At 50.3% G+C, this 23,596-nt stretch overlaps 1 protein-coding gene across 1 annotated transcript in view; it reads left to right on the top strand.

Annotated features, from left to right (window-relative positions):
- The window catches only part of LOC128723048 (nuclear hormone receptor FTZ-F1), a 96,058-nt gene that overhangs the window by 55,774 nt on the left and 16,688 nt on the right, over positions 1 to 23,596 (top strand). The window contains exons 6-7 of the mRNA XM_053816752.1: positions 3,971 to 4,171; positions 4,313 to 4,525. Of these exons, the coding sequence (XP_053672727.1) occupies positions 3,971 to 4,171; positions 4,313 to 4,525 (414 nt within the window). The remainder of the gene's footprint in view (positions 1 to 3,970; positions 4,172 to 4,312; positions 4,526 to 23,596) is intronic.

The following is a 23,596-nucleotide window of genomic DNA, read 5'->3' as shown; positions in this document are numbered from 1 at the left end:
CACGCTCCATCTCTTTCACCGTTGCCACCCGTGAGTGCACGCTCCGCACCCACTGAAACTGAAAGTGAACGAGTGAGCGAGAAGGCAGAGCGTTGTGGTGTACTCCTGCTCGCTCACGCTCTCACAAACATGTGCGTGAGTGCTACTCGTGCGCAAAGGGATCCCCAAAGAGCGAGACAAAAATTGACGTGAGAAAGAGACAAACGCGCAAAAATGGTGGTGGGAACCATCGCGATCCAAAACTGGGCCAAGTGAGAGCGAGAGTTAACGAAAAATGGTTGGGGACGAGAGAAAAACAAAAAAGAAACCGTGTTTCCCTTTCGGAGGGGGTTCTCACTCACGTTTTCTGTCATTCTCTCTCGCTCTCGTTTTCTTTCGCTCAGCTCCCCTTTTGGTTGGTTTCGGTGTTAGTAGGCTAAAGGGGACGACGTCGTGACACGGTTTTTGTCCTTTTTCTCCTTCACGAGCTGCTGGTGTTCTCTGTCTCGCTCTCTATCTCAACGCACTCACGAACTCCTCACTCTCGCGCTCACGTGTCCGAGTGCCGTGCAGTTCCGATCGAAGTGTGGTAACTCACGGGCCACGCACGCCACTCCGGCAGGCCTTTTTCCCTCTAGCGCAAGCGAGACGGAACGATACAGCCCGAGAACCCGTGTGTGAGCGGGGCGTGCGTTTTTGGGACGGTTTCGGCCAGCCGTTCGGTTGTTGGTATTTTTCGAATGGTGGCAGTTTAGTATATCGTAGCCCATGTTTGCCGTAAGTCGTAATTCTCGCTCGATCGTGCGCGCCTCGCGAGCCTTCACGGAGCTCTACACCGTCGACGTTCGTTGTGGCTTGGGTTCACACCGCCGCCCCACAGCAGCACCGTGGTCGCGATCTGGCCGCAACATTTGCCAGCGACTGCTGCAGCGGCACAACCGGAGCTAATACCGCGACGTCCGGAACGTCCAGGCTCGCAGGTCGTTTCGTTTTCGAGGGAGCATTTCCCGGTCAAACTAAGGGTGCGCTAATCCTTTCGCTCTGAACTGTTCTTCGGTTCCCAGTGGTTCGTGGTGTTTTGTGCGATCTTTGATTTACTCCTTCCGTGTGACCCATCGGTTCTATAAACAAAGCATTCGCTATTCAAAAGCAAGAAAAAGGCTGTGTATCAGTTCACATTCGTCGGGCGGACGAGAATTAGGACGACGTTGTGCGGTGGCCCCCATACATGTGACGGTGGTTATTTTTTTTTTTCGTGTACGTAGTGCTACCGTACCGGGAGCTTCGAAATCGATGCACTCTCACACACGCGCAAAGGCTCTCTGTGCAAACTGTGTCGGTGACGAAGATCCGTGACCTACTGTCCTGGAAAAGCGCGCGCGCGCCAGCCAACAGCTGTTCTAGCGTGTGCCGCATTAGATAAGGATTAATTAAGGTCCACCAAAATCGAGTGCAGTTACGCGCAGCCGACCCAGGATCGAGTGGCATTAGAAACCGTACAAGTGGACGATCCAGGTGCACTGGTGTTCCTTGGGCCCAGCCCATCCGCGTGTGTGTTCCTTGGGAACGCGATGTGTCCACCAAGGTGGCACCCATTCCGCAGGACGATCGCCAACGATAACCACCGGTGGATGGTTGTGGTGTGTGAGCTGCACAGTTTGAAAAGAACGATCGGATAAGGACGATCCTCCGGTTCCGGGGGGAGAACATCCCCCGAAAACTGACAACTCAATCGCAGTAGAACGCTGTGCTGAAGCTCATTGAAAAGGATACTCAAGAGCTAGTTTTCCGTGCTGGCGTAGAGCACACGCGTATCGTGACAAACGAGTGGCGCCGTTTCGCAGGACATCCTGCACGGGTTTCGAAGGAACAAAACTAACACACCGCGGTGTTGTTGTCGGGTCGAACGGGCGTGATCCGGGAATCGATTTGCACTCCTTTTTTTTTTTTTTTGGTTTTTTCGTCTGTTATCGCGTCATTTGGTGTTCCGATTCCGGTGTGCCGGTGGGAACGTGAAAATAGGTTGCGAGCTCCGTTTTACTTGCGCGGCAGTGGCTTAACTTTGCATCCAATTAGCGTGGTGTGGTCCGAGCGGGCGAACGTCTACCACCGTCAGCGGCAGAAGCTTGAACTGATGCAAGCTACAAACCCATGCGGGAGGATCGCGCGCGTTTTCAAGTGATCGCGATCGTGCAAGGATCCGGGGGAGCCTGAAAAAAGGAAGGATCCTTCAGCGAGGAGTGCGAGCGTGTTATTTTATTGTTTTTTTACTGGAACCACGAAAGTGAATGTGTCGCCAATTTGGAAGTGCGTGCGCTTTCCTGCACGGATGTGAGTTGTGTGTGCGTTTGCGTGTACGTGTGCTTGTGTTTCGCCCATCGCACGTCGAGCAACAGCTCCCCTTTCCCTGACTTGAGCGATTGTGGATTTTTGTTGTTTCGAATTTTGTCTCCAACCGTACGTGGTAGCAAGAAGAAACCCGACCCGGGCCTTAACAGCTGTGATCGTTTTTTTTCTGTTGGTTACTGTTATCATCGTTTTTTTTTGTGCGTGTGTCTGTGCGTGTTAAAGAAAATATTGAAAAATTACAACAAAAAACCGAAAACGATCGCGATCGCGATTGCTGTGAATTGTTTTGGTGCGCAACATTTACCCAAAGGATAACACTCGCGGGATAACCGAAGCGCCAACGACGCGAAGAAGATACGGCAGGGGAATATCATGTGTGATCGACAAAACACCACCGCCAACCAACCGATTTGATCCGTCCGTATATTTGCTTGATTTTTTTTTAATCCCCACAAAACCACTACCCCCCTCTTGAAATTGTTACAGAGCGTATATCCTGGCGCGTTTAAAACGTGCGCGTGTGTGAACGTGTGCGTGAGTGTGTGTGGTTTTTATTCAATTTTCTCGACGGTGAACAGAACGGGCCCATCAGTGATCGATAGTGTGTAGAAGGGAGCATCCTTGTAAAATAAAATACAAAAAAAAAGTTATTCATAACCCTTCGTGATAAGAAGGAAAACAAAAGGCGCGTCTTAACGCCTGCAGTTGTACAGAAAATAAACCCCCGCGTTCTACAACGTTGTTCAACACGATTTTTGTGTACATAAGAAAAATCGTAAATCTTCGCAACAACAAAAAACACAGAACCTGCCACAAGTGTGGCATTTTGTACACCGACCGTTAGACGGGTGAGGATCGCGACGGCAGCGCAAAGGATACGCGAAACAGTGGACACCGACGACAGGCGCCGGTTCTTCAGCTAGCAACCTCTCGAGAGAGTGAACTAGGCTGCGGAAAAACAAAAAAAAAAAAAACACAGAACAAACAAAAAAATAAACCCGCGATAAAATGTTACTGGACATGGATCAGCAGCACTCGACCGTGTTCATGTCGCTGAATATGTCGCAGTACTCGATGCTCAGCGAACCGGGCAGCCCTCCACCGGGTGGTGGTGGTGGAACCGCTGGTAACACGCAGCTCCTGTCCCTAGCGGCGGCCGCTTCGGCGGCCAATTCGGGTGGCAATGGCCAGAACACCAGTATGCCACCTCCGCAGTATGGTGGCGGTGGTGGTGGTGGTGGTGGTGGTGGTGGAACAGGACCTGGAACCGGAAACGGTGGTGGTGGCTACGGTACGCCCACCGGGTTGCTGCTGGTATCGAGCAACAACAACAACAACAACAACAACAGCACCAGCAACAACAACAACCTGCCGTCGCATCACAACAACAATAATGGGGGTGGTACGGGCAGCAATGGTGGTCATCATCATCATCATCATCATCATCATCATCAGCAGCAGCACGGTCACATGGGACATGGGACCGGTGGAGGTGGTGCAGGCGGTACCACCGGCAACGGCAATGGCGGACAGTCGCATTCGCAATCGAACGGCGGCGGTTACAGCGCCCTCTATGGCGGTTTTCATGACGGCTCGGGTGGACCAACGTCCGCGTACTCAATGTTCTCGCACGTTCCCACAGGCGGTGGTGGTGCCGGAGGTCCTTACCATCACACCGGAAGCGACGGGGGTGGTGGTGGTGGTGGTGGCGGTGGCGGCGGAGGCGGCAACAGCAACGGCAGCAGCAACGGAGGTGGTCAAGTTGGTGGCGGTCAACCAACGGGCGGTACATCCTCGGCGGCAGCGGCAGCGGCAGCAGCCTATCTGGCGATACCGGCCTCAGGTACTAGCGCAACTGGTAGTTGTAGTAGTAGTGGAGGCGCGTCCGGCGGCAGCCTCATTGAGCACACAACCGCACTCAATAGTCTGAGCGTCGTGTCCGCCATGCAATGCGATCAAACTGATTTGAAATATTTCATTGAAGAGCTGTGCCCGGTGTGCGGCGACAAGGTGTCCGGCTACCACTACGGGCTACTAACGTGCGAATCGTGCAAGGGCTTCTTCAAGCGCACCGTCCAGAACAAGAAGGTCTACACGTGCGTTGCCGAGCGGCAGTGTCACATCGACAAGACGCAGCGGAAGCGCTGCCCGTACTGCCGCTTCCAGAAGTGTCTCGAGGTCGGCATGAAGCTAGAAGGTAAGTGCGCGATCACGCGATGTTGTTTCTTCATCCTTTTCACGCAGGATCCTCATCACGCTTTCATCTCATGGCCGCTCAAGGTGATCCTTCTTTTTCTAGGTTGAAATATTTCACGCACTGCTCAGTTGTGGGTTTAGGGTTTACTTGACGTTTTCGTGGTTCAAACGTTCTAGCTGGAACCTCTAGAGCTGTTGTTAACTCAAATGGTTTGTCGTGAGAAGTTAGCTATTCTTTCAAATGAACAATATCCTCGAGCTATATCAATTTGAGGATGATCTTGTACTTCTACCTCAGTACAAGAAGTTGGCAGATTTTATTTGTTATTCGATCCATAACTTACTGTTGACTGTTAACATACCGGTACATTTTTCCCAGACTCTAAATAAGACTAACTTTAAATTATGTGTTTTTTTTTGTGTGAATATTTTATTGTTGATTTCTATGCATGTTTAAAACCCCTTTTGCCTTTGCACACTCCTACGATGGTGCAATAAGCCTGGCCTTTTTTTTGTGTCTACGGGTAACCTCAGTTTCCCTTTTAACCTGCGGTTGTAAAACGACCCAACGGGATCGCGGAGTTCACCCGAAACCCGCTCGCTCAACCATACTGGGGTAGGAGATTCTCGTGGGACCCGAGGATCGCCTGATTACGAAGTACGGCCAGTTATCGCACAATCCGTGTGACGTGAACCCGCCTGAAACACCTGATCCTCCATCATCGAAGGGGTCTTCGGTCGGTACGCTCTCGAACCGGTACCACGGTACGGTGTGCGTGCGTGGCCAAAATTTCCAAATCTCACCCCCCACCCCAAAAGTCGCTTGTGTCTGAGAGTGTTGCAGGACAGGTAGACCGTGCGGCAAAAGTCGATTAAGAAGGAAGGGAAACAAACGCACACACACACACACACACACACGCGCGGGCACGTGTAGTCTCGAGGAACGAGTTGAAAAGTTGCCCGACTAGCCTCGGTGGTGGCCTAACCCTGCATGCACCCTTACACCGTACACCACCGTGATCGAGCCGCTCGATTGCCGAAATCGAAAGTGAAATTTCGGCAACCGGTCACCGTTGCGCGCGCGAGCAGACCGGTCTCCACCTGACGGAGGCACTGGGCCGCCATTTTTGGGTGCGTGTGGCGCAGAAAAAACGAGGGCAAGGGCTGCACACTGCAGCAACCAAGAAAGCCAGGATCGGCATGGTGAGCTGCGTGCGTAAGCGAGTGAGTGCGTGAGCGTGAGCGATCGTGTCTCACTATGGCGGTTGTTGGTTCTCACTGGGAGCGTGGATTTTTGTTGTTGTTGTTGTTGGGGGCTGGAACACCCCACCAGTTAACGAGATGTGATTTGTGATAGTTTAAGGGGTGGACGGGATGAGAGAGGGCCGAAATTTTCTGATGAACAGGTTTGTGGCGTAATAATGTGTATCACGGGTGTGCGCGAGTGAGAAAGCGAGCGCGCACATTCGCTGGCTTTCTCATCAACCGCGACCCCGTTTTCGGGTCCCCGCAATTGGAGAGGGAGGTTTTTTGGGGGGTTGGTTTTTTTTCGCGCTCACCTCTGTCATCCGTTGTCACACGTTGACGATTGTTGCAGTTTTGCTTCATTCTCTCTCTTTCTCTCGGTCGCCCTGCGAATGGCTTGATGTAGTTCGCCTTTGTTTGCTCCCTCTTGCGATAGTTGCGGTGCATTATCTCATTTTCCTTGCCTTATTCTCCATGCGTGAGCCACCTGTTTTGCCTTTTTCGTTTCGGGCCTCTTTTTCGGGGGTCTGCCGGTTGCTTCACTCGCAAAGAAAACGCTCCCCTTCGCTGGCTGGTTTCCCAGTGCGCGCTGGTATTACACCACCGCTGACGATGGCTAGAGATCGTTTACGAGTTGTCAAACTTTCGGTGCCAATAATTTCGCCTCACTTGCCTGGTTTTTGCTGGAGCAGGTTTCGGAATGGAAAGCGTACAATTCCACACCAACAGGCGAGGGTTCTTACTTTCGGCTAGTAGATTGCATAAGCAAGAGCCGGGATGTATTAAAATAATTGAAAACGGTATGTTTTTGTCGATCTAAATGCACATCATCAGTTCGTTATACTGATGCACTTTCTTGTACAATCAAGATCCTCCATTTCCGCACACTGTGTGATAGAACAGGAGCCCCATTGCTTCTGCCTTCGATTGTCTCTGTCTCGTCGCGGCTCGTTTTCAACTCGAAAATCATCCCTTCGACTCACACCAACCCACTACGCTAGCAGCTAGCCTGCAGTCCGAAGGGCCAGCTTGCCGATTGGATGCAATTATGGTAATTGTGTGAAGCCTTATTGGGGTCATAACCGTGCTGTACGCAGAGTGGTAGGAACGAACCCGACGCGAGTGCGTCAGCAAGGACAGAGAATCGAATCGGCTCGAAGATGGGCCGGAAAAAGGAAGAAAAAGAATGGAAGGATATGCCGAGATCGCGGCCAATTCAAGGAAGGAAACCACCACGATACCGGCGGTTGTGACCGCGCACCGCATTTTTCGCCAACCTTAGACCGGCGCCATTCAACCAAACGCCACCCGGCTTGCGATTTTCGATCGAGCCGATTTTTCTGACCCCATTTTGAAGCTCGCGCTTTAATTCGTTCGATTGTACGAAGGCGTGCGATCTTTGCCTTAACCTCCCCCACTTCTGCTGGCTGGTGTTCAGGCAGAATGCGCCTCAGGGGGAAGATGGCATATTCCGCTCAAGCGAACGTTTTCAAAGGCCACGGAGACACAAACCAAATGGCGTGAAATGTTAGCAAACCACCCTCACCGCAATGGTTAGCAAATGTTGGGTGTTCAAAACACGCTCAGTGCAGCTTTTGAGCTGGATGATTTTTAGTGTAATTTCCCCACGGCAGGATTCGTCAGCCGCAGGAAAATCAAACCGTGATAAAGAACCTACGCCAATAATGTATGCAAAACCGAATCACCTCACCCTCGTGGTTCAGTTCTTCCTTTCCACGAGTACGTGCCGTGCATCTTGATGCACCGGAATGCACCGCCGGCTGCGTCGTTATTCCTTGCATTCGCCCATTTACACACGCAGAGCAAAAATTTCAATATGCACACAAGAACGCAAAGAACTCCCCCCATTCCCAAAACGCGCGTGTGTGAGTGTGCTTGTCCGTTTGCGAGGATGCAACGGATGCCCAATGCCACTCGGCTTGGTGCATCGCTGGCACGACCTACCCCAAAGCGGCCCGGATTGAGGTTGCGGTTGTGTCCTGCGAATGGGGTGTGTGTTTTTATTTTACGCTCTTTTTTTTTTCTTCTCACACGCCTCCTTCTCCTTATTCTTGCTCTCGTGTGTTCTGCGCTCGCGGCACGTTCTGCTGCTTCCCCGGCACACACACAACCGACGCGGGACGCGAGCCCCACTAATGACCTAGTTCGCGTTGTTCTCGCGTCGAATGATATCATTCTACCGCCGCCATTGGGGATGATGTTTGGGGGGTGAGTTGGGTGTCCATGGCGGCAACGTTCTTCGTTGGTGTGTGGATTGCTGGCTCTCTCTCTCTCTCTCTCTCTCTCTCTCTCTCTCTCTCGAGGTTTTGTTTCACTTTTCGCGCTCGTCCTGTGCGGTTCCTTCATTTTCGTTTTGTTCCTTTCGTTCCACTGCCTTTCTGGCGTTGTGCGTTTTTATTGACGTGCCGTGCGAGAGTTTAAGTTGGTAAACGATGGTTTAGCTTTAATTTATTCCATATGGAATTTTTCCCGCGATTTTTTTTTTTCACTACTCATTCGGATCCCGTTTTATCAGCCGCTTTGAGGTATGTATGGTTGCAAATGAGGGTTTTTTTTTTCATTTATATAGTACCGATTTATTAAACCGAACGAGAATGCAATTTTTACGCACCGAGGGTGTCTTGAAATGCTTGTGCTATTTGCATACCTCGTACATTCCGCGCGTCAATATATACCCGTCACGTGGTATTTTCATAATCCGAACGAGGCAAACGTTGGGGACAAAAAATGCACGGAATTATGTTGCGTTTTTTTTCTCGCTCCCCATCCGTTGAAACAAATCGAAGAACATTTTTCTTCGTTTCACTCCACGGCAATCTGTCATAAATGCAGCTGAAATAAAGCATCACACGAGGCGTGTGATGTGATGACGACGGGAACAAATACGCCGCTGTCGCTATGGTAACGAGCAGAAGTTTTGAAGCCGTAGAATGTAGGCGGAAACATCCACCTAGGCCATTATTTTCGCGCTCAAAGGAACCGGGATGTGTTTTGTTTTTGTGCTTTTTGACGGGTTTGCGAAAGGGTGATTGCGAGGAAGTGAGATGCAGAAGAAGTTGAAGAAAATACTGATGATTGTTCTTATCACACGAGAAATGCGCTCGTTGGAGTAGTGAATGCAAGAGCACTGCATCATGCAGCGTTTTACGTTTGTTTTTTGTGCTTACCAGTCTTCTAACTACACGAGTTGCAATAAATCGTGTTGCATAGATGGAAGAATCCTTACGCTCCTGCTTTACTTGGCCACGTTGCAGTGCGCTAATTTTTCAAAGCAAGGATTTTGCTTTCATTTTCCGCACACACACTCACACACACTTTTCAAGTGCAGTTATTGCATAGTTTTTTCCTCTTTTGAACCACCATTAGAACGAACATATTCCAGCAACAAAAAAGAATAAGGCGCGTTGTCCTCGTGGAACCATTATTTATCCTGCGAGCGGCTCTAATAAATCCGTGGAAAAAGCAGCACCCACGCTCGGTGCAGCAGCCCCACTGTGGAGCCATTCGTCTTTCCGAACCACGGAAGTTTTGTAAATTCATGCGAGCTGGTGTAATTTTCACCGATGTTCTGCTCCACACAAGGCACATGTCGTCGCATGTCCTCTTCACCAAGGGACAATCTGCCGGTGAATGTGGTCCAAGGTCAACAAGACCAAGCGAACCAGCGTGTCGCGTCGTCGTACATCCTTGCGTCCTTCTTTTTTTTTTTGCTCACATCATGAAGCTTCCCCGTTAGCTACGGGTACTTATTACAACGTTATCCTCTCCAAAAACCCACTGCAAACAGCCACTGCACATACCGCCACACACACACACACACACTCATACATCCATTTGCATCCCTGGCTCCATTGTTTGCCGTCCGGGAGTCTGGGATTTGTTCGCATTTCTCCACCAGAACCGCCGTCCGGAAGCACCGGATGTGCTGCGTTTCCTTATCCTCTCCCGCTTCGAAATGCTGCTGGGACGATTTATCGATCTGTTTTTCGCGTGCCGGTTCCGGTTTCTGCGACTGCTGCAGCAGAAGCAGGATAATCCAGCGTTCACGATGCCCAGCACACTCGGTGCGTTCTCTTTACAACAGAGGCCACAAAGCGTGGAGCCAATTCCGATGGGGGTGCAGCAAGAGAACGGCACAAGACAAGTGCGCCCTAGTGTGAGTGGGAAAGCGCTTGTCCCCTTTGCTTGACCTTGATTTTCCCGGCAGGGCGATTTTCGCCCAACCCCGGTCGAAGTTTCCGACCCCGATTTTCCCGAATCCTCGCTCGCTCCCGTAAGCCAGCCGGCCAGTCGACGGTATTCGGTTTCCGTTTGCTTCTTGTGCGAAAATTCGAGGGCAATCGTTTGTTGCATCGCGTATCGATTTTTGCCAACCGGCAATGCCGCTCACAAACCATCCCCTCGCAACCCGGTACGTGTCCCCGGTGTTGGCGTTTTCCGCACGAACGAGGGATACCCGGGGTTCGGGGGTTTGTTGTTTGTTTCTGTAGTTTTGCTGCTGCTGCTGCCCGAAAAGGGAAGCGCACAATCCTTTTTTTTTTCCTCTTGTGTGCTGCCCCAGTTAACGGCTTATCCTCGATCGCTTCGGGCTTCGGGTTTGCAAAAGGGAGCACTTGTTTCTTGCCGCTCTGCCGGCCGGAAGTGGAAAATTATGAGCATAAAGCTGATGGTTTGGGGATGTGGAAATGGGTTGTGTTTTTCGCGCAGTTGTCGGAAAACTCCGTAATGATTCGTTTGGGAGTTTGCATACTCTTTTGGCGAGCTGAAACAGGAAGCGATTACGATTACCTTTTACATGCTTATTGCTACTTTTTCTATTCAAAAAATCATCTAGCATTTATGTTGGCTCAACAAAATAGAAGCATAAGCATCACTTCCTTCTCGTCACTCTGCACCATCTGGTGTTTATTTGTGAATCCTCGTACGGCGCCACTCGCTGTCGAATAATCGACTCATAATCGATGCCGGAAAATCTCGCACCCCACCAAAAATACGGCTCCCGGAAAAAAGGCGCCCTCACGTCCGATGGTGCGGTGCCTTTTCGCTCCGCTCCGGTCGGATGTCGAAGCCGAAATCTAGCCCAAGGTCACGGTGCGAGCGAAGAAAAACTTTCAAACATTAGCCGACCAACGTCGAGCTCTCTTTCACGCGCCCAAGGCAGCTCGCTAGTTTTTCGCTTCCGCTAAGGGAAAGGAAACAACGTAACGACGCAGAAAGGACGACTCTCGGGCCACGTTCACCGAATGTTTGGCGACGTATTTGCCACTGAATGAGAGCGTGCTCCGTCGCTTCCGTTTCGTGGTGATGGTGTTTTTTTTCCTCTCTTTTACGGCCAACCTTGAAACGGATGCCGGGAAATGCCGCGCTTGTGGGTGGGTGGAAATGGAGGGACGTTTTGTCTCCACGGCGGCAAGATGTTTGGCGTGCGTGTTTGAGACAAAGCTAAATTGACAAAGCCGCCAGACAGTGATGTTTATTTGTTGAAAGCGGTTTCGTTTGAGCAAACGAAGAGCTGCGCAGGTGTTGTGAAAGTAACAAAGCACAGACAAAAATCTTGTAAGATAACATAACCTCTTTGTTGTGCTGTAATACTTGTAATGCTTTCTGACTATTTCATTTATTCATTGGTATAAAGATTAGCTAGAAAATTTGTACCACAACAAAATAACCACAGTAAATGCCTCAATCCTACAGAACCATTGCATTGCAATTCATTAAATCGCTTCTTTGCTACCAATGCAATCTTCTCAAGCAAAATGGTCGCTTTTGTTGCCTCTCAAAGCCCACGGTGTACGTGTTCTTGCTGGGCAGTTTCGCAAACGAGCATGCCCCCGAACGCGCGCGTTCTAATGGTGGCGCAATGTTGCGATTAGTTTCTTTTGCTGCGAGGCAAGTCTTAGTGCATTAGCTGGCTTCTACGGTCGTGGTGGCGTTTGCTCACCAAACCGGCACTGGAAGGGTGGGTTTTGCTTGAGCAGGAATTTCGTTCTTCGGGAGGGTTTCACCGACACCAAGGCAGCACCAATTTGTGGCTGCCTATTGGTGTCACCCAGAACGCTCCCCCGCCACAATCGATCTGTGGCATTGTGGACACCGACCAAGGAAGGGGGTGATTAATTCGGTACAATCGCGAGACAATGGAGCACATTTCCACGCCAATTCGAATCCAGGCACGCTTGTTTGTGGCCGTGATACTCGCCCCCGATGGAGTGCAATCCGCACTAAATCTTTATTTTTAGACCTGTTCGAACCTCGTGTTTTAATTGCCATTATTGTGCCTGCCATTTCACCAACCAAACGGTGCCACCCGGTTGCCAAAATCCGTCACGCACTGTAGGGTTCCACTCCGTTTCGACCCCAAAACGGCCACAGCGTGTTTCCATTTCCAAGGGAGATGGAGGGGCCTTTTGAAGGCAGAATACCACCGTGAGCACCCAAAGAACGAACCGTGCCGTGTCGTGCGGCTGTGTGCGTTGTTTTACGGGCGGTTTTCCTTCGAGATTGTGTGAGGTTAGGGAAAACGGCGAGTGCATCAGAACGTGCACCACCGCCAGTGCCAGTGGTAGGGACAGAAGAAGGACCAGTGCTGGGGGTAAAAGGAGCGAGAGAAAACACGCCCGTTCGTGCGAAAAGAGAGCGCTTGCGAGCAAAAAGGACACGGGGCGCGTGAGTGCCACCAATTTTTTTGTTTGCCACCCCTACTGGCGCAATTCGCCACTGTGTGGGTGACCTAGATTCTCCTCCATCTCAACCCTTCACCCCACGAGAGAGAGAGAGAGATTGGGGAGGACCACCCTCGCACGACGGGGGGACGGCTTCCATCGATGTGGGGTGTGCTCGTGCGGATTTTATGAACTCGTTATTTTTATTTTTTTGTAGTTGTTCGTTGCGATGAACTCGTTTCTCGTTCGGCGGCGGATAAAGGAGAGATATTAAAATTAAAAAAGGCCGCCATTTCGTGTTGTTTGCTGTGCCTCCTTTCCCTCTTCCGCGCTGATGGTGGAGGGCCCTCTAAAAACCACCAAACCCCGGGGTGCAGCGGGTGAATCGACTTCTAAGCGTGCTGAATTCTCGCCCAGTTCCATTCGCTCGACGCGTTGCACTTCAACGCGTTTTTGACAGCGTGGACACGCAACAGGTTCACACCTACAGGCCGGCCAGTAGCACGGTCGGGAGAGGGAGGTTTTTTTTGGCGGCCTCGCGGGAAAGAATTTTAATTGCCCTTTCATCAAATCCATCACCCGAGCACGGTGTTTGTGTGTGCGTGTCTCAGGTAGGGTGGCTCTGGCTGGTCGCTTTGGACAGGCACGAACATGCATTAATAACATCGCAGTCTCGCTATGGCCTATTGGTGAAGCGGCTCAAGAGACGCGAATACAAAAAAAATAAAACACTCCCTTAGTAGGCGCGCAGGAAAGTGACAGCAGCGGTAGCATTTTGTTTTTCTCCCCATCGTGAAGGGTTTCGCATTGTCATGCCAGTCACACGGCTTGCTTTGACGATCCTGATTGCCGTTATGCTGTGACATAACATACACACACACACACACGCACGCACGCGTGGGCCTTGCCACCCGAAAACCGCCCACGGACCCTGCGAAGCTCCCTCCCCAGAGGAAAACAAAAATTATCGTAAACGCACTCCCCCGTGCCGTGGTTGTTCAAAACTGTGTCTATAGGGCATTCCGGAGGGTGGCATTTTTCCTTTTCTGTGTGCTTCTCTTTTTGCGTTCATTCGTTTCGTTTGTTTGGAAAATAAAGCCAAACACGCAGCTAACAACAGCGAAGAAAAAGAATCCTAAGGGAGACGCGTGTGCGCCGCCATTGAGGGAAAAAAATGGGAGCGATTTAAAATGACGCGCGCACGCTCAACCCTCCCCCTAAGAGGGGCGTAAAGGAGGAGCTGGCAGAACCCAGCAGAAGGGGTGTACTTATAAAATCGTAAAATTGTAGACTAACCTCCCCCCCCTCCCCCCACCCCCCACCCACACCCTTGTTGGTCAGCGGTGTCGGTCGTGAAAAATGTGAATCATAACAGTAATAATATCAATGAAACCCATCGAACAAAAAGGGGGCCACCGGGGCGCGGTACGGGGCTGGGGAACCCAAAAGGGTGGCTCAACCCCTATCGAGACGACAATGCATGCGCACATGACGTCGACATCACCATACGCGCGCGAACGCGAGTCGCGTAGGAGAGTTGCGCTGCGCGAACCTTCACACAGACACCGCGCTCGAACGTAAGGAAATGGTGACGTACGGGACGGGAGGAGGAGAGGGAAACCGGGAGGGAAGGAAGGAAGGAGAGTGGCAACACACTTTCGATTTCATTGCAAACGGGTCGCTCGTCGTCGTTGTCGTCGTCGTTGTCGGTACGCTGAGGCGAGAAACGGCTGGTCCGCGTGGGATTGATACGAGTGTTGTGTTTCTTCTTCTCACCAAACTCTCACCCCTTAGCAAAGGGTGTGTGTTTTGAGTGGGATTTGTTATTGTTTTCCTGCCATTTGACAGCCGTGTGCGGGGTGAGTTTTGTTTGTTTTTTACTTGCCTTTCAGCTCCCTCGAAATGCAGCTGAATAAAAGGAGTAGCAAAATTAGCAACCCCTTTACCACGAAGGAGGTCCTTAAGAGTGATTTCATTGCATACTCGATAGTGAGCAAATGGAGACATTCATCTCACGTCACGTCTCACCATCATGCGTGCGATAAGCAACCAATTCGGGAGGAAGTTTTTCCTCCAACAAAACGGTTATTATTTCCCACTTTTGGCCGTGGTTTTGGCCACGGCCTCCCCCAACGATTGCCCACCGAAGATGCATTTCATCACCGAGGCTCACTCACAGCTGCTCACCGACGGACCAGCTCCTCACCAGGCAGCTTTGTGTGACGAAATCGCGCCCGCTTCTCACTCCGCGCACACGATGAGGTAACTCTCATGCCGCGCCATTGCTCTCACTCTCAATGGCGTCTCTGAAAGGGGGTGGGTTTTTTGTTGTTGTTGTTGATGTTGCTACCCTTGCTATTGCGTCCGTCACACGGACCGGCCCGCACCTGGTCAGGTGGAACGGGGTGAGGAAGGTGGAAATGGGTTCGGTGTTTCCTCACTTTCCTCATGGAAGTGCAACAAACCGGTTGCTTTGCGAGCATCGCAAGCGTGAGTAACGGCGAGTTGAGTAGGGGTTGGTAGTGTGTCGGTTAGGGGTGAGTTTTTTGGGGTAGGGGAGTGCTTGGATTGGGGGTGCGTGAGGCAAACGGCGGCACGTGATGAGAATGCGAGAGCGAGAACCCACTCGAGTGAGCGAGAGAGCACGCCCGATGGGGGAGAAGTCTAAAATGCCGGCACACACTGGCACACGCGGCGCGATTTCGTAGCGCCTGTGTTCTTTTTTTTTTTATTTCATACGTGTGTGTGTGCACGGGTAGGGGTTGGGTTTTCTTTTTCGTTTTTTTTTTTGGTGTCGCTCTTTCCTCGCCGTTTTTCGCTTTCAAAGTTATGCATTGATTAATCGTGTACGGACGGCGCGCAAGTAGGTCATGCGAGAGTGAGAGCGCTCAAGCCACCTCAAGCCTAGACCGCGAACGGAAGGAACAAGCGCGTCTCTCGCTCTCTCTCTCTCTCTCTCTCTCTCTCTCGTTCTCTCGCTCCACTCAAGACCTTCCTCACTGTCGCGCCCTGCGCTTCGTCTCTTGGTTTGTGCGCGCGCGTGCCCGATATCCTGCGGTGGGGAGGCATATTCTCCATGACAACATCTCCCCAACAACGGTACAGGGTGGCTCGCATGCTGGCGAAAACTGCACCCGACCGACGGAACCACCACCGGGTGGATCTGCAGACAAGCTCGCTATCGGAGGGAGTTTATTTTTGAGTTCGCTTCCTTTTTTTTTGCACTATTTCTCGTGGTAGGTTCGTGGTGAGTTTATTGGCGATTTGGAGGGGGGTTGTTCTCTTCTATAACCCCGGCTGTATGTAGTTGTTTTGTTTTGTTTCGTTTTATTTTCTTCAAACAAACATTACGTCAGTTGGGAAGCCAACCTCGTAGATTTGATCGTATGGCTGCTGTGTGCTCAGATACAAATTGCTTTTAAATAGACCAGTTTTAGTAAAATGAATCATCAATTTGAGTGGTAAGGTGAAATACTTGCATTCATACAGGATGATGAACGATCTGTAAGCTACAATTCTTGTTTAAAAAGTTCTGTGGTCAACGAAAAATTCCAATTTTATTCTCGTTATAAGACTTTTGGGCGTATGCAATACGCACTCGATTTAAAATGCTCGATTTAATATACCTCCCCCATGCCAACCAACATACTAACCTAATCCACGTTAAGCTGTTGGCAGTAACAGACGTTTCAAAAATAATCCCCGTTCATCCTTGATCCCCACCGAACGGCAACCCCAACGGTGTAAGTTTGGCAGGAAAATTGAGCCGTCCATTAGGTCGATCGCATTTCCAGCCCTTTCGGTAACGACGTGCGTCGTCGTGTCAATCAATCACACTTCGGTGTGGCCAAACAGCGCCGGCTATAAGGGAGAGCGACGAAAAAAAAAAGAGATTGAAAAGCAGCTTGCGCTGGATAAGACTTTCGACAGCACCCGAAGAACAATGCTTTGCGTGTTGTGTGTAGTAAATTTACTTTCGTTCTCGTGTTTCGCACAAACTCACCCCGCTAGATTACTGCATCCGTTTCCGAGGCGTGTGCAATTTTCCTCACCTTCATTGGCACGCCAAGGAAACTTCCTCAACGCAAGTTCTCATTATTTGGTAGCTTGCGATGCGTTTGCTTATTGCGTACTTTTACGCGAAATGTAGCTCCAATACCAAGCGAAAAGAAGAGCGCGAGAGTGAAAGATAGAGAGAGAGAGAGAGAGAGAGAGAGAGATAAGGTGAAGATTTTGTTGCTGCCGCAGCAATAACTCAACGCGTTCTCGAACCCCCGGTCCGGTGGCGCCTTCTTCTGCCAGCTTCAAACCGCAACGGTTGAGGTTATGTCAAGGGGTTTCCTACTCTCCCACCACCCACCAAGTCACTCCCGCTACCTAATGCTGCACCCCCACAACGTGAAGGAAGGAAATGAGCCGAACCTCGCGTCACCTCGCTTGTGTTCCGAATCCCCCTGCACTTTCCGGCGTGCAGTTGCACACTTTCCCTCGGTCGATTGTTTTGTGCGGTTTCTCTTGCACCCCTACATTCGCGTGGTGCGATTGCGCGATGCAAACGCACCCACCAAACACCGGTTCCGATCGAAAGAGAGAAGAAAAAAAGAACGTGTAGCGCATGCAGCACCCGACGCGTATGGATTTGAGCTTGTGTGAGCTTTTTGCACGCCTGATTACCGCAGTTGACGAAATCGGTGGCGGGTCTCGATAGTTGTTCAGCTCGATAGCAAAAGGGCCGTGTGTTGCCCAAGAGCTGCAGCCTCGATCGGAAGCACGTGGTGAAATCGAAACCGCCGCCTTCCGTTTGAGAATGAGAACAACAAACCGCTCGCAACATTGTTTCACTAGGGGTGGATTTTTTTTGTGCTAGTTGTGATTGATTAAAGAGAAACTATTGTTTTCTCAGCCTAAACCCTAGCTCATGGTTCGAAAGAGCTAGCCCCAAGGAGCCATGTTTAAATCAAAATATTCTAATTCTCTTCGCCCCAACCCGAGAAAGATCGATCGAAAGGAAATGTAGCACCTTGCTCTGGGACCAAAGCCGCTTTACACCTTATCGATCGATCGAAACAACAGCAAAACAAAAAGAAAAACAAAAAGCGACACGAGATCGAGACAACGGACAAGTGGCAAAAACAAATGCGCCCTGTCATGATGCAGAAATCGGTGACACGATCGCGCACCTTCGCGCATACGTACGTGCTGTTTCAGGTTTTTTTTTGCGAGCAAGCAAGCAGAAAAAAAGGCAGGTGGAAAGGGTTGGCCAAAGAACAACTACCCCTCTCGCGATGGGAGAGGGTGGCGGCTGGAATGTCAAGCCGGTCTTTGGGAAAATCTCGTTCCATCACGACCCGGTCAGCCCCACTCCAAAACCCGGCTGCGATCGTTCTTTAGGTTGCGGTGATTTTTTTTTGCGGTTCTCCCAATGCACTTGTGAGCGTGCGTGTGTGTGTGTGTTTTGGTTTCGGTAGAGGGTTGGTTGATGTTGTGTTGTGATGTTTTTTTTATATTATTTCCATTGCATTAACGGCGGTAAACCCTGCCCTCCCGCGGTGCATCCGGATTGGCCCCAGTGGTTTGCAACCGTTTGCCCGCGCCTTTGCGGCTGCATACCGCGAGTGCAACGCGCGATGCAATTGTGCAACTGTGCCCGCACACACAAACACACACACATACACACTACTCACAACCAGATGGGGAGGAAGGTGCAGTTCTAGTGTGCAACTGTTGCTGCTTGTTTTTTTTTTTTGCATTGCGTTCTTCATCTCGTACGGCTGGTGGAGTGTTTTTATGGCATTTTTTTTCTCAATTTTCCAACGTCTCCCAACCCCAGCAGGGGGTGGTTGTGGTTGTGTTGCTTTTTTTTTCTCCGCTTCTTTCAATCAGGTCGATGAATTTTATGACCATTTTGGGGGCAGCACTAGTGAGGCAAGCGAGAGCGCCAGCCTCGGCTTTGGTTTGGACTACCCTACGAGGGGCAAGTTTCGAGTTGTTCCGACTGCATTCCGTGCAGTGCACTCCTCCCCGCCGGTGCACTGGAGCATCGCGTTTCGAGCTATCGAGCACAGAACGGGGGCGCCTAAGATAGCGACCGACGAAGGAAAGCTTAAACGCTCCTAGCGAGCTATGGCCGTGTTTGTCGTGCTAGCGTGGGTCCAGTACCTGTTGTTGAGTTCTTTGCCCCATCCACTGGTGGGCTTTGTAGCGAGTGCAACACAAGATGGAGTTGAAAATACTGACTTTTCAACCTTTTGCTGCAGGTGCACTGATGTCAACGGCACTTAACGTAGCTTAACTGCAATCGGTTTATGATGTGGTTTGGGTGTTTTAGCAACCTTGCGAGCTTTTGAACCCAGCTGTTCCGTTTAATCCTTGCAGGTTCCAACACACCTTGCCACCTTGCGGTGAAAACTTTCGATCAAAACTCATTAGTGGTGTATTGATTTAACACGAAAAGCCTTCTCCAAACCTCTTGAGAGCTGCCGCTCCAGCTGGCGTGCAGTGGTTTCAGCTTTCAGGATGCTTTCCACCGTGACCTATTTTTTTGTTTGTTTGTGCAAATGCAATTTAATGAGCGCTTTGCGAAACTCCGCGATATTATTCACCCCCACGATGGGTAACGATCCTGATTTCTCGTGCCTCCTTTTCTTTCTTTTTTGGTATTCCGTACTCTTGTTTTTTTTTATTCATCACGCCGTATTTGTTTCGTGTTTACCACGTGCCGGTGGCGATTGTGTCGAGCTTCCGATTTGCGATTCACCTGCGCGGTGGAAGTTGAGTCACATTTTAATTATCGACTCCGGACCGGAGAAGTTTGACCTGATTTTTAGCTCGAGTGTCAGGTTCACGCGGTCTTTGTTCTGCTCTGTCGTTTCGCTGCAATAAATCGCTCGCTGGTGCAACCGGTTGATGAGAATGATTAACGACTCGCGGTGGAGATTTCCGGAAAACGTATATTTACTGCAAGTCCTGCAAGCTTAACGAGCAGGTATTTGTGTGCATTATGGTTTCGGCGTGAGAAGATTATTCTCAAAATTAGAGCCGAAAACGAACGGGATCGTGTTTCGGGAGAGCAGATTTTAATTATTGACTCATTGCAAGCTTAATTGACTAAAGCTTACTGTCGTTTCGAGACGATTTTAAGTGAGATTTTTTTAAAAAGTACCAGGCGGCTCCATCATTCTCGTTTGGCTTGTTAGTACATTTGCCGTTCCTCTGAATTTTGCGAAGGATAAAATTAAATTACTCCGCCATCGGATCAGATCATCATTCATGCCATTCATCGACCCTAGAGTACGTTCGGAAAATCACATCGAAACATTCACACTAATGTGTGCGTTTTTTTCTTTCTCCCTTTTCTTTTCTCCTCTTCAGGTACGTTTAAATCCCCGTCCTACAATAAATGCGTGAGTGGTGTCATCCTTCTACCCGTTGAGTACCAATTGCGGTGCACCAATTTTAAACTTCCCGACTTCCACTTCCGGTCGGCAGTTTTCTTTCTTTGTTTGGGCGCTCACACTCCGTTTCCCGATGCCATTTTGCATCAATCAATCGCAAAAGAGCGTCTGCAATCATGAGCGGCGTCTCGCCGATGCGAGATAGAGCGTGATTCACGCCTCGAGGCATGCGAACCCGGACAGAAAGAATGCACATCCCCCTTTCGAGCCGTTGCGTTTGCAGACGTTCCCCACCGAATGGGGTCGAATTCGAGACGTCACTGACGATGGTGACGTGGTTGGGATGGGTGCGTCCCAGATATGCCCGTTCACTTGTTGCTCCCATTGTTGTCCACGTTTCGTCCACGGAGGGAGACACGATCTTTTTCTGTGTGCGTGTGTGGGAGGGTGGAAGATGCGACCGGTGGTCCCATTTCTAGGACGGAAACACAGACACACACCTCGGGGTGGTGGCGATCTATCGAACAATGTGACCTTGACCTACTGCTTGCCTGCCTTGTCAGTGTGGATGATTTGATGCCATTTTGTGTGTGTGTGTCTAAAAGTTACTCTAACGAAAGTAATCCCGACCAGCAAAAAAAAAAGCCGCCTCACAAATGAAAATATACGACCACTCGGTGCTGCGGGGCTGTGTGTTATCTGTGGTCCGATAGCACACTCATACCAACGGGATTGGGGACGTGTTTGAAGCACCATTATCTGCGACCCAAAGTGATTTTTTTTTCGCCGACACGCCGGCATTATTACCGCGTTTTCGTGGAATATTGTGCTTTTCTTCTCAGTGTGGGTAGGTTCATTTTTCCGTTGTTTCCCGACAGAAAAAAAACCCAATCCCGCAACCGATCGGTCGAACGAAGCTACGAGAGCGCAAAGGATTTCCATTCAGGTCACGGGACTAAGGTGCATTTGGTTGCAACTAACTCGATCGAGTGTTGTTTACTCGTCGCTCAAAAGCATCCAGAACCTTGTGCCACTACCCGTCGGCGAGGGCGTGAGAACCGAAAGCCCCAAATCTAGAGCAAGCTCTTACGTGGTGTGCCGGTTTTGCCGCCTTCATCTCTCTTTCTCTCTATCTCTTTCTCTCTCTCTCTCTCCCCGTCGGTTTGAATTTGTTTACATTGCGTAGCGTTATTAGGTGATAAGATTAGCGATTGTGCCAGTTTTGCGCGTTGGCGCGTCGGGTTTCTGTTCATTCTTGTATTTGTTTTTTTTTGTGTCTCCTATTTCTTTCCTCCCGCGTTTCATGTGGCAATTCCATCCCCTTCACGCCACCGTGGAGCCGAGTGTTGTTTATTCGTTTTGTTTTGGACCGTTTTTTTTTGCTTTGGTGTTACTGGTACGTTCCATAACCGGTGGCTTTTCGGGAGCTGATGTTATTGTGAGTGCCTTGTCGTGCTTCTTCTTGCCATCGTGGTGGTTCTTTTCCCCTCACAGATCACTTTCGGCTATGTTTCCGGAGACAACAACCCGATCGAAGACACTTGAGTTGATAAACAACAGCCACGATGCGGTGGAATGGGTGGGATGCTGTTTATTTTATCGTTTATTTTAGCATTTGTTACACGGAAGCAATTAGAACGCGAAAACCCGAAAACGGTGGTACTGAAAACGGGTTTTACAAAGTACCTGGCTGCTCCATGATACCACGTGTAAGGCGCATTTAACTGGCTTTCATGAGCCCACCGTTGTGGGACCTTCTCGATTGGATGTTCTCGAACATTTTTCTCTTCTTGCCTTTTGTTTTCCATTCGTTAAGTTGCATGTTCTAATTATCGCGACGTCGTGACTTCTTTCACAACGGCTGCGAATGATTCACTTGCGCATCCAGCAGCAGCATGCACGTTCGAGAGAGAGAAAAAAAAGCACCATTGCTTCATCTCATCTCATGGCACCGACATTAGGCATCGCAGCGAGGTGTGAACTATGTGTCCACACGCTCCGATGCTCTTGGGTAATGGCAGCATTGACAGCACCGGCACCATCAATTCATCGAACGCGCATTATTCAATATTTGCCTGCTGCAACGGTTGCGTGCGCAAAATAAAAGGGCCACCCGGCGGAACTACTTCCCCTTTTTAGAGGCGAGGGAATTGCGCGGCACGCGAGGGACACACTTTGGGCGGCTTATGCTCATGCAATGGTGCATTAATGAGGCATGGAAAGTGCACCCCTCGGCGGTGCACTCGAATTCGCAAATGGGTGCGAAGAAGCGACACGCGCTGCATTGCACAATGTTTGCTGCGACGATCATGAGCGTGTGTGTGTGTGTGTGTGCTGCGACCTCTGGCGAAAAGAAGATCGCACCGTGGAGAAGACACCGACAAGCCTGTCGAGAGTGTTCACTACCTCCGCGTGATGGATTGCAGTTTTGCAATTATGCGCCGCCGGGTCGACTTGTTCCGATCACAGCTGCACTTAGCGCCTTTGCGGTTGCCTTTGCTTCAAGTGCGCTGATGATGGGCTCAAAAAGTGTGCGTTTTGTAACGCGACAACTAGGTTAGTGTTACATGATGCATAAATGACACGAATTTCAATTTGAAATTCTATCGAGACGGCGGTGTATGCTTTTTGGTGCCGTTTAAATTGACTTTCGGTGGTGTTAAGAATCACCTGAAATTACAAGCAAATGAAAAGATGCTGGCATTAGGCTGCGTTGAGTCCTTTGCACCTTCGAGATCCTCCGTTGTTCCTTCACTTGCGAATCACATCACAAACGCAGCCACGCCGTTCGCGCTAACTCGCTGTCATGTTTGTTGATTCAGTAAACGGTGCCATCGTAATCCGGCAATCGATCACGTTTGGTGACGGCGCGTGCGTGCATGTGTGCGTGTGGTCATTTGCTAATGACATTAGCGATCGAGCGAGAGCTGTCATTTTGGAAGAAGCACCTCCCGCCAAGATCCCTCGCAATTTCCCGCCAGCACGCTCGTACGATCAGTCCGCCCGGACGTGAGAGAGCGTGCGAGTGCGTGCTTCCGAACGAGGTGACGGAGACGTGAACTGCTGCAAACCACCTACCCATCTGACCACCCTCTGGTCTGGGTACCGTAAACCCCTCCCCGGAGTCGATTACGTAAGCCTGCGAGAGCGTGTTTTGTTTGACTTTGTGGCCGATTGGCGCTGGCACGCTTTTTACACCGCCAGTCTCTGTTGGGCTTTTTTTTCTTGGTGATGCCTTTTTGTGTCCACGTCGATCGTACTCGATCGATCTGCCATTGCTCAACGGCAGCTAGGCAGCGGTAAGATCACCAAACGGTTCGCCAGATCGAAAAAGCTCCCCTCTCAATCTCGGAGGCCAGCCTAATTTGGAGGTTTGTCATATTCATCATGAAAGCTCATCATCATCATCATCATCAGCATCATGATGATCGTGGCATCAGTGCCGACCCATTCGATGTCGATTTGTTTGGCAAATTGGGAAATTTGCTGGTCATCCATCACCCTCGAGCCATCGGTTTTGGTGTGAGATTTTCCTCGGATTTCGGTGGCATTGAGAGCGCGCGCTCGATCGAGAGAGGTTGGTGAAGAAATTTTCACGCACGACTCGGAAAAGGCGACTCGAAGGGGGGCTCGAATTAGTGCATCGTGCGGGTACGGTCCGAAATATGGTAATTGAGCAATCGATGGAACATATTTTCCCTCCCAGAGAGTTCGCAACCTTCATCGCTAGAAGAAGGAAAATTAACGATA

This window comes from Anopheles nili, chromosome 3 (assembly GCF_943737925.1).
Source record: "Anopheles nili chromosome 3, idAnoNiliSN_F5_01, whole genome shotgun sequence".
Taxonomy (NCBI): domain Eukaryota; kingdom Metazoa; phylum Arthropoda; class Insecta; order Diptera; family Culicidae; genus Anopheles; species Anopheles nili.
The sequence above is the reverse complement of the archived record's forward strand: the minus strand, read 5'-3'. Positions and strand labels throughout refer to the sequence as shown.